The sequence below is a fragment of the Manis javanica genome, chromosome 3, assembly GCF_040802235.1.
Source record: "Manis javanica isolate MJ-LG chromosome 3, MJ_LKY, whole genome shotgun sequence".
NCBI lineage: Eukaryota > Metazoa > Chordata > Mammalia > Pholidota > Manidae > Manis > Manis javanica.
In genome coordinates, this window is record NC_133158.1 from 172,101,864 (window position 1) to 172,116,485 (window position 14,622).

General features: G+C 44.8%; 1 protein-coding gene across 3 annotated transcripts in view; it reads right to left on the reverse strand.

Annotated features, from left to right (window-relative positions):
• Positions 1 to 14,622, reverse strand: part of LZTFL1 (leucine zipper transcription factor like 1) — an 89,496-nt gene that overhangs the window by 11,114 nt on the left and 63,760 nt on the right. Inside the window, exons 1-3 of one of the 3 annotated variants that reach the window (XM_037005607.2) lie at positions 6,377 to 6,520; positions 2,829 to 2,953; positions 640 to 834 (exon numbers count right to left, since the gene is read on the reverse strand). In XM_037005607.2, coding sequence (XP_036861502.1) covers positions 640 to 834; positions 2,829 to 2,953; positions 6,377 to 6,379 — 323 coding nt within the window. In that variant the 5' untranslated portion in view covers positions 6,380 to 6,520. Of the gene's footprint in view, positions 1 to 639; positions 835 to 2,828; positions 2,954 to 6,376; positions 6,521 to 14,622 lie in introns of those variants that run through there. The other 2 variants (XM_037005609.2, XM_037005610.2) reach the window with 2 other exon arrangements.

Below are 14,622 nucleotides of genomic sequence, written 5' to 3' on the forward strand. Positions count from 1 at the left end.
GGTCTTCCTTCCCTGCCGTAAGCCATACTCTCCACATGAGCCCACATCCTGCAGCTGTGTTTTGAGACCTGCTTTTAGGGCTCAGTGGTCCATCTTTCCTGATTTCTGGCATGACTTTTCTTAAAATTAGTTTTAATTTCACCTTACTATATTTTTTTAAATTAATGAACTCTTTGATACTGTTTAGATTCTAAAGCTTTTTTACATTTCCTATTTTAAAGATAAATGCATAATTTTAAACATAATTATTTAGAAATAAACTTCCAATTCTACTAGTCTGAACTGATGGTATATGAATTAAGTTTTCAACTGTTCTATAATCTTTACTTATTAGCTGACCTCTCTCTAAAGACTTATTACAATACTCACCAGGCTGTAAGAAACGATCAATAATAGCCTGAAAAGCAGTTTCATAAATCTCAATTGCCCTATAACACCGAGGCATGGTAGAAACAAAGAATTCTGAAGAGGACATTGAGTGGCACTAAGAGTTCACTCAGTAACCAGATGCTCTGCTACCCCCCTAGCCAAATTTTCTCACACACCGGTCCCCACAAAAGAAACAACAAAGACAGTAACTGACTTTTAAGGTCATGCTTGGGCCACTACTGTCATAATTGCAGGTACAAACTTTATTACCTGTTTTCGAGTTCGGAGATATCTGTTTGTAGTTTGAGGTACCACTTCTCAGCTTGTGAGAAAAGCTGCCGCAGGAGTAGCACATTGGTGTAGGCCGTGTTGATGAGCTCAGTCTCCACCTCACTGTGTACCACAGTCTGTAACCCAGTCAGGACTTCGGAGACTTCATCTACGGTGAAGGTCTCCTCTACCAGCCTGAAAAACAACCGTGACCTAAAATTACTGGATAAACAACAAAAATCATTTACAAAATAAAGCAAACCTAAGAAATCCACATTCATGTCACCTTAAGGGGTCAAGGGTTATAGTGAAAATCTCCCTGGAACTGTCTTCTTTATTAATAAAAATGGTTGAAAATAATTGATGTCTATTTAAATGATTAACTGTGGCTCATTCTTCAAATGTGCACAGTGTTTAATATAAGTACATGCTCAGATACAGTCCCCCACACTTTTACCCTTTAATTTTGCAGTTAAAATTTTTCACTTTAATTCCACTAAAATTAGTCTTAGCACATTTAATAGTTTCAAAAGTCACCTGGAAGGTAGAATTTCTCCTGACTTTCTTATTATTTGTCCAACATTTCAATAATTGCATAAACTATTCATATGGTAGTAAATGCCTATCAGAAAATCTCTGGTAATTATATATTGCTTTTCTTAGCATTCTTGGGCCCAACAGAAAAAAAAACAACTCTAATGTATCTTAGTTAAAGCTTGACTGACCACTAACTGCTCCATAGAAATAAACATCATGACTGATAGTATTACAAATCTACTCTTACACAGAGAATGTTTGGGTTGGGAGACAGCTTGGGAGCCCTCTTCTTCAGTCCCTTCAATTTATAGGCAGGAAGGCAGGCTCAGAGGGTGGAGGTGATATGCCCATGGTCCCACCGGCGGTGACTCAACCCCACAATCATTTCCATCAATCTCAGCAACATGGCCACCAGCTGAATCTTGAGAAAGCTTCTGTGCATGCCTACTTTCAGTGACAATTTGACAGTACCAGAGTCCTCCCCTCCCTGCCTCCCCCCTCAAGTCCCTTATCTCTCAGATGTCCATCAGGTAAAGACCATCAGCCCCAAACCTGGGTTTATCTTCTTCCTCACTGCAAAAGGACACAATGAAGGGCTTTGTACCAAAGCCTTATTATAGTTATTATAGTTAGTAGTATTTTGATTTACCACTCTTTAATTTTTCATTTAGCCATCAGAATTTAACCAATCTAAAAGACCAAAACTTCAATTATTTTTTATTTAAGTCTTTATTAAATATATTAACAATTTTCCAATATTCTTTACTAGAACATACCAAATCTGCTTAGGCCTTTTGTTTGGCAACCCAAGATCATTGTTATGAATAGAAGTTAAGGTACTTGGACCTATAAAGTAGCTTCTTTGGCTCACAGCCTGGCCAATTAAATTGTTGCTCACAGCTGCTGGGGATTAGGAAACCAGATTCCCAGATTAGATTAATGGGCTGAACAGTAACAGTCTACAGCTGATAGTATCTGCTACTGAGTGAAGTGGCAGCTTTATGACCAAGACCTCACTTGGAGGCCTTTTTCATTTATTTACTCGACACTGTGCCCTTCACTTCACATCTGACTCTAAGTAATCTGATGTCTCTATATTATTTAGTTCTTTCCTTTGGTTTCCCTATTATCCTCTAGATCAAGCATACATTATCTATGGACTTCAATTATATTCCATTATTGATCCAACCAAACTAATTATCATCTTATGACAAATCAACAACCATTTCAGGACTAGGCAGCAAGCATTTCATGGTTTCCTGCTCTTTTCCCCTCTCCTAATTCTTTAATATGAACTGTGTAGGCATTTTCTTGTTAATTGCCTTGTCTTATGGCTCTAATTCTTTAATTAATAACTCAAGTGATTAGTTTTGGAATCTTCAATACACTAAGCCAATCATTAACTTACATGCGCTTTTACAATTTCCTGACTGCCCTTTTGAAACTCTACAATCCCATAATTGTCATATGTACACGTTTGCTAATAGATTGCTCCCACAACAATCCAACAAAGCTTGGTGTAACTGCTCTCAGTGAGTAACGGTTCAGGAGAGTCCCGGCAATGCTTTGTAGGGGCTCTGCTACCGCAACCCCATACTGGCTACCAGAAAGGATTCATGTTTCCATTGCTTTTACTTGGAGTCCTCTGATACCTGCTCTTCTTGAGGTCTTGGAAGCAGGAATCTACAGTTTTGAGTCTCAAGCCTCTTTTTGAACGAGCAAAACGCATATAATTAATAATTTCATTTTGATGGTGCTCATTTAGGCCCAACTCTGCCTGAAAGAGAGAGACGCAATTTAATTGTTAGTTTTGAAGATGTGATAAATGAACCAACATGAAAATATACAGGATATCCTATGGTAGAGACTGCTAGATGTCCGTCAAATTCTGTTCTTCCCTTCTTCCTGAGTACCTGGTTGCCAAACTAAAGGACACCTCCTAGCCCTCCTTGCAATGAGGTATGGCCACATGACTACTTCTCAGCAGTGGATGTGAGCAGAAGACATGTGGGTATTTCCCAAGCCTGGGCCTTAAGACATGGGGCACAGTGCCCAGGGGCTGGGGAAAGAGCAAGATGAGGGCGACCTGTACCCCTAACTCGTCCATGGAGCAGCACTGACATACGCACCTGAGAGGGCAGCGGGAGGGCTGCTAAGTGAAGAAGAACTCAACTTCTGTATTCCTTCGGCCACTGTTTTTTGGATCTCTACTACAGTAACTTAACTGTACCCCCATCTAATACAGCTTTAAAAAATGTTTTGGTTTTGAAATAACCATTAATTGCTCTTTATTTTAAACCAGATGAGAGGTTGATAACTATGAACTAGAGATTAATGAAGTTCTTTTTCATTTTACAGTTATACTAAAAAGAAAAGAAGAAATTATAAAACTGAACATCTAATGAAGGGGACTAAATGGTTCAGAATTATCTTTAAGAATAATGATCTATCATAGCCTTCTTGTGGAAGACAAAGGTCTAACTTCCAAGCCTCTTTTTTAGGCTTACCTCTCATTCCCTCTCACAGGATTGCCTCTGACATTGAGGAAGCCAATACTGAGGCCATTGGATCTGGCAAGATCCCTGTACCCCACCCCCCTCAAGTCCTACACTGTTCTTTTCTGCATCCACATACATCCTTACCTCCTCTCACAGGCTTAGGACATAAGCCTCTGAGGCCAGGACCTTGCCCATCTGGTTCTCCGAGGCACCCCCAAGTACCAATTGTAGTGCCTAGTGCATGACAGACATGTACCCAACAAATGAACTTAAAGACGGTTCCTCCTTTTGAAGGTCACTTCTCCATGGGGACTTAATTGGTTCTTTTCTAAACTCCTGGGGGACTTTAACCAGTAATGCCCCCCTCTCAACATTCTATAGGTTTCTTCTATGCTTCAGAGTAGTAGAAAGACTATTCACATATACCTCATTCAGGCTAGAAAAAGTTCCTGAAACCTGAGATTCCCTCTAGCTACCATTGCATTTCTCTATGTCCTTTCTATTACTGTTGCGATCTCCATTCTATTATCTAGTCCTTAAACCCATATGCTACTCAAATTGTTCTGTAAAGCTCACTAGCAACTTCTGAATTATCAATGACTGATGCCCTTCCTCTCAGCTGACCTGCTTCATTCTTTGGCTGCTAACTCCTGCCTTCTTGATCTCATTTGTAGGCTCCTCCTTTGGGACTTGCTTCACATATCTGTATTTCTTAGGTCCCTGCCCTTGGACCCATGCTCTTTTCACTCTCTATCTTCTCTTTGATGGCATCATCTATCTCAAGGTTTTAACTGCTTCCTGTATACAGATGACCTACACATGTGTATCCCCAACAACACGATGAAATCTCCACCAAGTTTCCCCTCATATTGGTTTGAATATTTCTACAGTTCAAGACGTTAAAGTTTCATAACTTAAGAATTACCCAAGACATCATGCTAATGAGTATTTATCAAATAGCTACTGTTTCAGAAAAACCAGTTGAGGTATTTTGACCAATACAAACCAACCCATTTGAGGTATGTACTTATATTTCATGACTCTATCTTATTTGATTAATCTGGTAATTAAGATTTTGCCTTAGGGCTATACAATGCGAATGGAGAGAAGGAAGAATTTTCTTATGCTTTGGATATACTGATTATTAGCCAACTCTGAATGAATGTCAAATTTTAGAAAAAATAATAGCAATGATGATAATAAGTAAAAGTCATTCAGAGGTTGTAATGTGCCTGGCATGACCTCATATAATCCTCAATATAACCCTGTACAAAACTGTGGTATTGTTCCTACTTACAGATAGAAAAGTGTGATTCAGAGAAGAATTTTTTCCCCAAATTACTGAAATGGTATATGGTAGAACAGAGATCTGAACCAGGAAATCTAACTCCAGAGCCCATGCTCACCTCTGCTGTTTCAAATCATTTTTGGGATATGGCAGAATTTAAGTAAATAAAAGGATATACACGTTAGATTTGCATATGCATCTTGAGGTGTGACTCACAAAAAGACAGGTTTCCCCTAGCCACTAAAAAAATAAACCCAAATGCCTACATTAGAAATGATGTTGTCTTTTATAGTTACATCAGTTTGGGCAAGGATATCCCAGTTAGAAAATATCTCAAAACAATGTCACAACTTACTAAAAAAAACCCTAAAAACAGAAACCACAAACACAAATTCTCATTCTTCACTGTTTATAATATAAAAGCTACACTCATAAGCCTCTAGACTCCCCAAACTCTTTCCCTAACCCTCTTTCCCAGGATCCTATTTTAAAAACACTCTTCTTCAGTCAGACTAGTCTGCTCATTAGCCTGGAGGTATGACATTTCTTGCCTCTACTTTCACTCACATTACCCTCCCCTTGCCTAAAAGTACCTCTCCCTCTCTATTCCTATTCAAGAATCTGAATCCTATCCAGTGGTGTGCTGGTAAATGAAAAGCAGTGGGAGGTGGGAAGAATGTGAAACTCTTGATTTGTAGCTTTTGCCGATTTCCATGGTGTAAATAATCCCACCGTGGCTGATTTTAAGCTACCAATATAATGTCACTGAACGAGTAGTGGGAAGAAATGCTTACAGTTGGCTTTCACCTACCAGTACCAGCATGCTCCAGCACATCACCGAACTCCTACTTATCCTTCAAGGCCAAACCCATTTTAACTGCTCTGTGAAGACTTCCAGTATACCCCTGGTAACTCTAGTTATACCTTCCTTTAAAAATCAGCACATATTATCTATGCCCTAAATGCAGCCGCTACTTATGCCAGCATGCTATAGTCGCTGGAGAAATTAATGGCTATTTTAGCATACAGGAAAACCTAGCCTCCATTGAACAAGTCAAAACAAAAGAAATGTCATCCAATTTTCCTTAAATGTGAAGTGGCATGCCTGGACTCTAAAGTCTCTCACGTTAGAAAATTGCGTTAACGCATGATCGGTTTAGTTGCCAAGGGGGAGGAGGTGGGGGTGGGGGTGGTGTGTGTGTGTGTGTGTGTGTGTGTGTGTGTGTGTCGAGGAATGTAGTGGCGGAGCGACACAATACCTATGATTATGCCAGAGGGATTTCGGCCGCGGTTAACTGAGGCCCGCACCCGGCGCAGCCTCCCTCCTCAGCAACTTCAACCCCCTGCAGGCCACGTCATCACTCCAGGTCCCCGGCCTCCCCTTCCCCTCCGCGCATGGCGGGCCGCTACTCACCATGGCGGCGGGCGGGAGTTAGCAGTCTAGAGGAGCAGGAGAGGTCTGGCGGAACCTCCTCAAGTGGGGAAAGACAAGGGTGACTGAACCGCAGAAGACGCTAAGGGAGGGCACGTTGTTTAGAAGCCTCTGGTTGCTAATGGAAACGGAGGCACGTGAGCTGAGTTACGAGCTTTTATTGGTCATCTGGATGACGTAACAGGAAGTGCAGGGTGCTCAGCCTACCGCTGCATGCGCATTGGCTTCTAGAGCCAGGAAGTCCCGCCTTTCGTGCCACGCTAACTGTGGAGGCAGGCCCCCGTTGCCAATGGTAACCGCGGGGAAGATGCTGCCTGGGGTACTGCACTCTAGCGCGTGGCGGAGCCAAGGACTGGATTATGGAGAAGGTCCTAACCCTTACGTCCCACTGCCTGGCAGCCCCGACGGCCGTAGCCTCGACTGCCGATTCCCGACCTTTTTTAATGGTCTTATGGGGCGTAGGGAGCGTACGCCTGATTTTATATCTCTCCTCTCCAGGAATTCCTGCTTGGCCGAGGTAGGCCGCCAGCACCAGAGCTGCTAGGTTCCTGGATAGAGCTTTGAACGACCCTCTCCCCACCCCGCCCATTTTTTTCTCTTATTTATATTTCTGGTAAAAATCTCTAATAACACCTTTTCTCCTAAAAAATGAGCTCAAATGAAGTCGGTGAAAGAGCAGTGAATTTCAAATTGTTACACCTGCACTCACCAGGTAATAGGGAAAAATTTACAAGGACAGCAATCTAGTCCAGGTGGCTAAAACAACAGAACACTTCCTTAATTCCCGCTCTGCCAGGCACTCGCTCCCTAAATTTACTCCCCTTTGCTTGCTAGAAATGTTGCAGATAAGGAAGCAAAAAGATATATATTGCTCCCCTTGTCTTTGTTTCGGGGGCTCAGACCTTGGGAGATTACTCCCCTCTGAGCCCGCCGGTGTAAAACTAAAACTTCAACACTCCAAGACCTCCGAGTGCCGCTTGGTTTCTCCGTCATTGATCTAGTCCAGGTTTTTCAGGTTTTTTGCTTCACACAAGGAAGCTTGTTGAACAATGCTGGCCTCACCCCAAGAAATTCTGAATCACAACGGTCTAGCATGTGTGTCTTGGAACCTGCAGTTTTCACTGACACTCCAGGAGTGGTATGTCACTCTCTAAGAAGCACGGTCCTTGAAGAAGCAAAGGTGTTGGATGAGATTACTGGAAATACCAGGGGTTTGGGGCTGTGTGGGTGAAAAGCCATGAGAGGACATAAGCCATAATTGGCCATTTCATCAGGCCCAGAAGACAGAAACTGAGCCAGATACACTGGGGAGGCAAGCAATAAGCTAAAAAGTCAGATCAGTGAGATAAACACTGAAACAAGAAGGAGCACAGAGTGAGGAGCTTTTTGAGACTCTGGGAACCTTAAAACTAAGGCAAGGCTATTGGCATTAGCCCTGGCTCATGAATAAACGAATGTAGCTAATGCTTTTATGTTGATATTGGCCACAACACAGTGCAGCTTAAGATGGATCACACTTGGGACCTAAGAGTCTGGAAAGGATTTGAAAGACCTGATTCCACCTGCTTAATTTATGGATGAAGAGACCCAGAGCCAAGGTCCATTGTCCAAGCCTGAGGAGGGCTATGTAGAGGCATCTCAAGTTTGAGTCTGTGATGAAGCTAATACAAACATGTTTTCAAAAGCAAAACCGGAAAGCAGGTGTGAACTATTCTGGTACAGTGGGTGTGTTAAATCTTATTCTGGTTTCAGTAATTTCATTTTACTTTTCATTTCTTGCCGCATTCATTTAATTCCGTATAAATGATCTAAGTTATATACAAAGCTTGGTAGTTGTACCAAGGAATGACTCAATACTTTAAAAAATAAATTTAACATTTTCATTGCTAGAACAAAGTGGTGACAGATAAATTCTGTAGAATAAAGCTGACTTAGAAAGGGATGTTGTCTTTAGAAAAAGAGGTGGAGCAATTAAAACATGTTTACTAATTAAATGGTGATATAGAAATATGGAAATAATTAAAATGGATAGTTTTCAATTCAGACAAAGTAAGAACTAGAGGGAAACAGTATTTTCAGATGAAGAAAGGCAGCTGAGAGCAGTGTAAGGTCTTGCCCAGTAATGGAGGCAGCAGAGTCAAGTCTGGAATCCAAATCTCATGATTTCTGCTAAGAGTTTCTTGACCAGTTAGTCCTACCCAAGCACAGGTGAGAGGGCTTTCTCTTCCACATTTGTCCTCAGCCCTCTGAATGTAAAGCCCCTTGCCCTTTGTTTAGGGGAATTTATGAGGGTCCCATAACTGTTGGAAAGAAGGGAAAGAAGGGGTGGTTTTCCAATATGGATTAGGCTTGGCAAAATCTTGGGGCATAGTCAGGAGTTCTTCCCTTAGATGATCCAGGGATGATATGAAGGCAGTTGCCCATGGAAGCATCTTAAGCCTCAGGGACAAGAAGAGCTGACATTTATTTGGTATGTAAACTGGAGCACTCTCCTACACATGGAAGGATGGTCTGCAGGCATTGGTTTGGCTATGCCCAGCTTCACTTTTGGCCCCGCAGTGGCACCTGGGTAGACTCTTTGCCTCCCTGTTCATATGGTATGTTCTTAACCCCCTTCGTTATCATGACCCCCTCCAAGCTCAGTTAAATATCCACTTTATACCTGCCTTCTCTCACAGTTCTGTTCAGTGAGTGAGTGCTGATTCAATAATGTTGCCACTATTTAGTGCCTACTGTGCCCTAGGCATATTCCAGTCCGGGAGTTAATCCTCAAAATCTTTGGTTCTTTCTTACCACAGTAGAAGTTCAGGAGTTCCATTGTCACTTTACTAAGTGGTGTGGATGCAAGATAAATAATGAATTTCATAAACACTTTGAGAACATTTAAATAAACAAGGCTGTTCATCAGATTGCATTTCTAAGGAAACAAGTGTATTTTCCCGCAGGCAAATTCCTGTACTCATTAAATGTCATTAATTCAGGAGGACCAAAGAAGTGGGTGGATCATGCAAATATTTCATTTGTGTGTATATTTGTGGCTTGGGGATTTTTAAAGTTGTTTTGCAAAGTTGTATCAGGTAGTTATTTTAATTTTAAATTTAATCTAAAATCTTCTATACCAAGGATGTTACAATATCACTGTTAGCTCATCTACCCAGCTGAGATGAATGTTGTTACATAAGCTATCTAAATAGTGTCAGCAAATATGAATGTGTGTTTTTGGTTTCAGATTGATGAATCTGGCTCATGAGAAGGCTGAACTTGTGCTTTGGGTTGTTTACTTGCTTGGGTTGATTACCAAAGCAAACAATTCGAGCAGTGAGGGAGAGAAGCTCCACCCTAATAGTGAGCTTCTTTGTCTCACTGCATTTTTTAAAAATCCCGATGACCATTTTAAAAGTGTGTGTGTGCGCTTGTGTGTAGATTTGGAAGAATTAGATGGGAGGCATACAAACAAGGCCATTATATACCTTTTAGCATAGTTCCACATAAAATGAGCATCATCTTTTAGATTATTACAAAATGAGATTCTTTGGAGTTTGTAAACCACCAGTCATAACACTGGGACCACCAATTCAGGGTGTTTGCAACCTAGATTAGGCAAGAGGAGGAATAGGAAGGTGATCCTTGTCTTCTTAACACTGTTGACAAATTCCCTCATTCTGCCACTATTTAGAGAGCCCTGTGTAATGGAGTGCAGAGAGCATCAAGAGTCAGGAAAAAGAACTAATGACACTTAACCTGACTGCCTAGAGTGAGAGCCACCCAGTTTTTTCTTGTGTAAATTACCCGAGGCTTCTGAGAAATGCGCCTACCCTAAGTTAGATAACTAGAAGTGGGCAACAGCCTGGGAACGCCTGGGGATGTAACCCATGATAAGTCACGTAGACATGCTTGGGTAAGCAAGAGATAACAATTGAAGTGGGCAGGCAACTGGCGCGTTCCCTAAAAAGGTTACAATGTTTCCCATTGGTTACAATATAGAGTGTGTTTAAACCTATTAGTTGTAGAACTGCGCGGGCTTTGGTGTAATGGCTGTGAAGATCCTATATAATCAGCACCCAAAGTTGCTTTGGGGTCGGCAGCTCGGACTCGGCCTGCATGTCAGGGGAGGTGCTGTCGACCCCAGCTTGCTGGCTGAATAAAGACTTTGCTTGGATTTTCATCTCTGTCCGTGTGTCTTGTTCTCTGGGAAACCCCAGAGTCCTGGACCCTAACATTTGGGGGCTTGTCCGGGATCCGTGTGGCTTCCCTGAGAACAAAGGACGGCTGGAGGCAAGGTCTAATTGTCCGGACGGGGCAGTGTAATTCGAGGGTCGCCCCCTCGTGTCTGCATAAATCCATTATAAAGCGGGAGTCGCCATCCCGTGTATGGTCTCGGGTTAGTGACCCCAAGTGAGAGAGTCCGGGTTGGTAGTCCCGGCCCCCGGGTTAGTGACCCTGGGTGAAGTCCAGGTAACTAATCCTGGCCCTAGGGTCTGAGTGACTCGGCCTTAGGAAAGCAAGTCCGATCGGCAGGAACCTGGCGCCCGAGGAGGAAAGGATCGAGCTCGTCACCCTGCAGCAGTCCGAGTGGATGCCTTTCGGGAGAATCACGAGAGTTTTTGAGGATCCTGAAAGTGGTGAGGGTGGTGCGCACCAGAGTGAAAAGAAGGACCAGTCCGAACGAGTGCGATCAGATGTGGTGGGTGTGCTTGGTGTTATCATTGATTGTTTTATTGTGTTTTGGTTTCGGTTTATATTTTTTTTTTGCACTTCTCATTTTAAGTTTCCTTGTTCTAAGGTTCTCCTGCTCTTCTAAGGTTCTCCTGCTCTCTCCATTCCTCCTTTCTGCCACTACATCATTCCCCGCGGGCACGGGTCAGGCAATTAAGAGCCATTAGGGCGCCCGCTGCTAGAAGACTCCCGTGACAGGATAAGGGGGTCACAGCCGCAAATCCCAGATAAATTCGTGTCCCTACAGAAGAAAAACTGTGCAACGATAGGCACCCGTTCACAAGCACATACAACAGTCATCTTTTTTGAAGTGGCATCTTCATCCTTCGCCTTTGTCTCCCTCATATTCTTTTTCTTCTTCTTTCTCACTATAAGTCAGACTCAGGCTACTCCTTAGAGTCTGATTCTTTCCCATTTCCTGAAGGTCAAGGAACAGGCCTTAAATATGAGCCTTGGCATCAAGAAGGGTAAGCTCGACACCTTTTGCTCAGTCGAGTGGCCTTCCTTTGGAGTAGGCTGGCTGACCCAGGGATCTCTTTCCCTGGACCTTATCGGCAAAGTCAAAACCATTATCTCCCGACCAGACCCTGAGGGCCACCCTGACCAACTCCCCTATATCTTGGTCTGGGAAAATCTAGCCGAGAATCCTCCATCCTGGCTGAGGCCCTTTTTAGTGGGGAAACCTCATACCGACCCACTAAAGACCTCTGTCCTAGTTGCTCAGGAAAAATTAAAGCCCTCTGATTGCAGGGCCAGAAATCCTGTGTGCCCGAGAGCGCCGCCTGTCCTCCCCGACAGTTCTCCTCTCTACCCCCTTCTGCCGATTGAGCAGCCACCCCCATATGTGGAGGAGAGGAGTGAAGCTGCTGGGAGGATAGAAAACGAGGCTGGGGAACCCAGCGGGAACCAGGCGGCTGCAGCTTCCCCAGACTTTTCAGTAGAGGGAGGCAGGAGGCCGGAAAGAGCTTCCCCACTCCCCCGCTCTGGCCCCATGCTGGGCACCAAGTAGAACAGGAGGAATGCAGTTAAGGCCTCGGGGGGCCAGGGCCAGGGAACAAGAAGGGTAGGCTCCCTCCTCCACCTCAGAAGGAGCAGTGCCGGTTCTGCCTGTGCATGCCATCAGTACAGGCATCGCTCAACAATATCAATACTGGCCCTTTTCATCTAGTGACCTCTATAATTGGAGGACTCAGAACCCTCCCTTCTCAGAGGACCCCAAGTGTCTTATAGGTCTAGTGGAGTCCATTATGTTTACCCATTGTCCCACATGGGACGATTGCCAGCAATTGCTCCGCACTCTCTTCATGACGCGTATCCTCAACGAGGCCAGGAAAAATGTCCTCAGAGAGAATGGAAGACCCACTACCCTCCAGCCCATCATCAATGAGGCGTTCCCACTTACGCGCCAGGATTGGACTTTGGGACTGCAGAAGGTAGGGAGCATCTCCGGGTCTACCGCCAGACTCTGATGACCGGTCTCCGGGCGGCCACCAGACGGCCCACTAACCTGGCTAAGGTAAAAACTATTGTTCAGGGGGAAATGGAAAGCCCAGCCGCGTATCTGGAAAGGCTGTTTGATGCTTACAGGCAGTATACCCCCATAAACCTGGAAGCAGAGGAACATAGATCAGCTGTAGTCCTCTCATTCATCAACCAGGCAGCCCCTGATATCCGGAGAAAACTCCACAAGCGGGAGGACCTGGGGGAGATCTCTATTAGGGAACTGCTGCAGCAGGCAGAGAAGGTCTTCAATGCTAGGGAAACTCTGGAGGATAGAGAGGAAAGGCTGAGGAAAGAGAAATGGGTAATGCAGGAGAAAAATAGGAAGGAAGGCAGAGAATTTCAGAAGAGGGAGAACAAGAAGCAGAGGGAGGAGATGGCCAGGATATTCCTGGTTGGAGTGAAGGAGGGCCCTAGGCCACCTCGAGGAACAGGACCCTGCCAATCCCAACTAGGACGAGATCAATGTGCCCTGTGTAAGAGACATGGACATTGGAAGAGGGAGTGCCCCCAAAGGAGGGAACAAGGAAGGGGAAACCCTGTTAAGACCCTGCACCTAGGAGAGGAGGATTGACGGGGACGGGGCTCGGCACCTCTCCCCGAGTCTTGGGTAACCCTGTGCATGGAGGGGACTCCCATTGGGTTCATGGTAGATACTGGGGCACAATATTCAGTTCTTAACCAGGCCCACGGTCCCCTGAACCCAGATGCACAAGTATAATCCAGGGAGCGACAGGGTCCAAGAAACGTGCCTAGACCACTAGCAGAAAAGTGGACCTAGGAAGGCATCAAATCTCTCACTCATTTCTGGTTATACCTGAGAGCCCCGCACTGTTGTTAGGTAGAGACCTACTAACCAAGTTCGGGGTGTACATCCATTTTGAACCCGAAGGGATAAAAATCATGGACAAAGAAGGGCAGCCCCTACAACTGGCACATGTGTTAACTCTGTTCCTGGCCAACGAACATCGTCTGTTTCAGGCAGATCAAGAAAAGGGGGGCCAGCGAGAAATGGACTCTTGGTTGCAGAGGTTCCCTTCCACATGGGCCAAGACCAGAGGAATTGGTCTTGCTAAACACCTATCCCCGGTCGTTGTTCAACTCAAAGCCGCAGCTCTACCCATCTGGGTCCGGCAATATCCAATGCCGGAAGAGGCTAGGAAAGGGATAGCACCCCATATCCATAGACTGTTGGAGACAGGAATCCTTAAAACCTGCCAATCTGCATGGAATACACCCCTGCTTCCAGTGAGGAAGCCTGGCAATAGAGATTACAGACCAGTGCAGGACTTGCGAAAAGTCAATGAGAGGGTAGAAGACATCCATCCTACAGTGCCCAACACTTACACCCTACTCAGCCACCTGCCACCCACGCATGTGTGGTATACTACTCTGGACCTGAAAGATGCCTTCTTCAGTATCCCACTCTGTGAAGTTAGTCAGCCTTTGTTTGCCTTTGAGTGGCAAGAGCCGGGGGAGGGGGAGAGGAGAAAAGGGCAGCTTACCTGGACTAGACTACCACAGGGCTTCAAGAACTCTCCCACCTTATTCAATGAAGCCCTAAGCCAGGACCTGGAGCCCTTTCACAGGAGCCACCCCTGTGTGACACTGCTGCAGTATGTGGATGACCTGTTGCTGGCCACGGAAACCCGTGAAGAGTGCAAAGAAGCCATGGGGAACTTGCTGGCTGAACTGGGTGAACTGGGATATCGAGCCAGCGCCAAGAAAGCCCACATCTGTCAGAGGTCAGTAGTCTACTTGGGGTACAAAATATCTAATGGGGCCAGGTGGCTAACACAGGCCATGAAACCAACTGTCCTGACAATCCCCGTCCCTTCCTCACCCCGGGGAGTGAGAGAATTTCTTGGCTCAGCCGGGTTTTGCAGGCTCTGGATTCCAGGGTATGCAGAAATAGCCCGACCGCTATATGAAGCGACCAAAGAAAGGCCGGGCTGGCAATGGACTCAGGAACAACAAGAGGCTTTTGACAGACTAAAAGAAGCTCTCCTCCG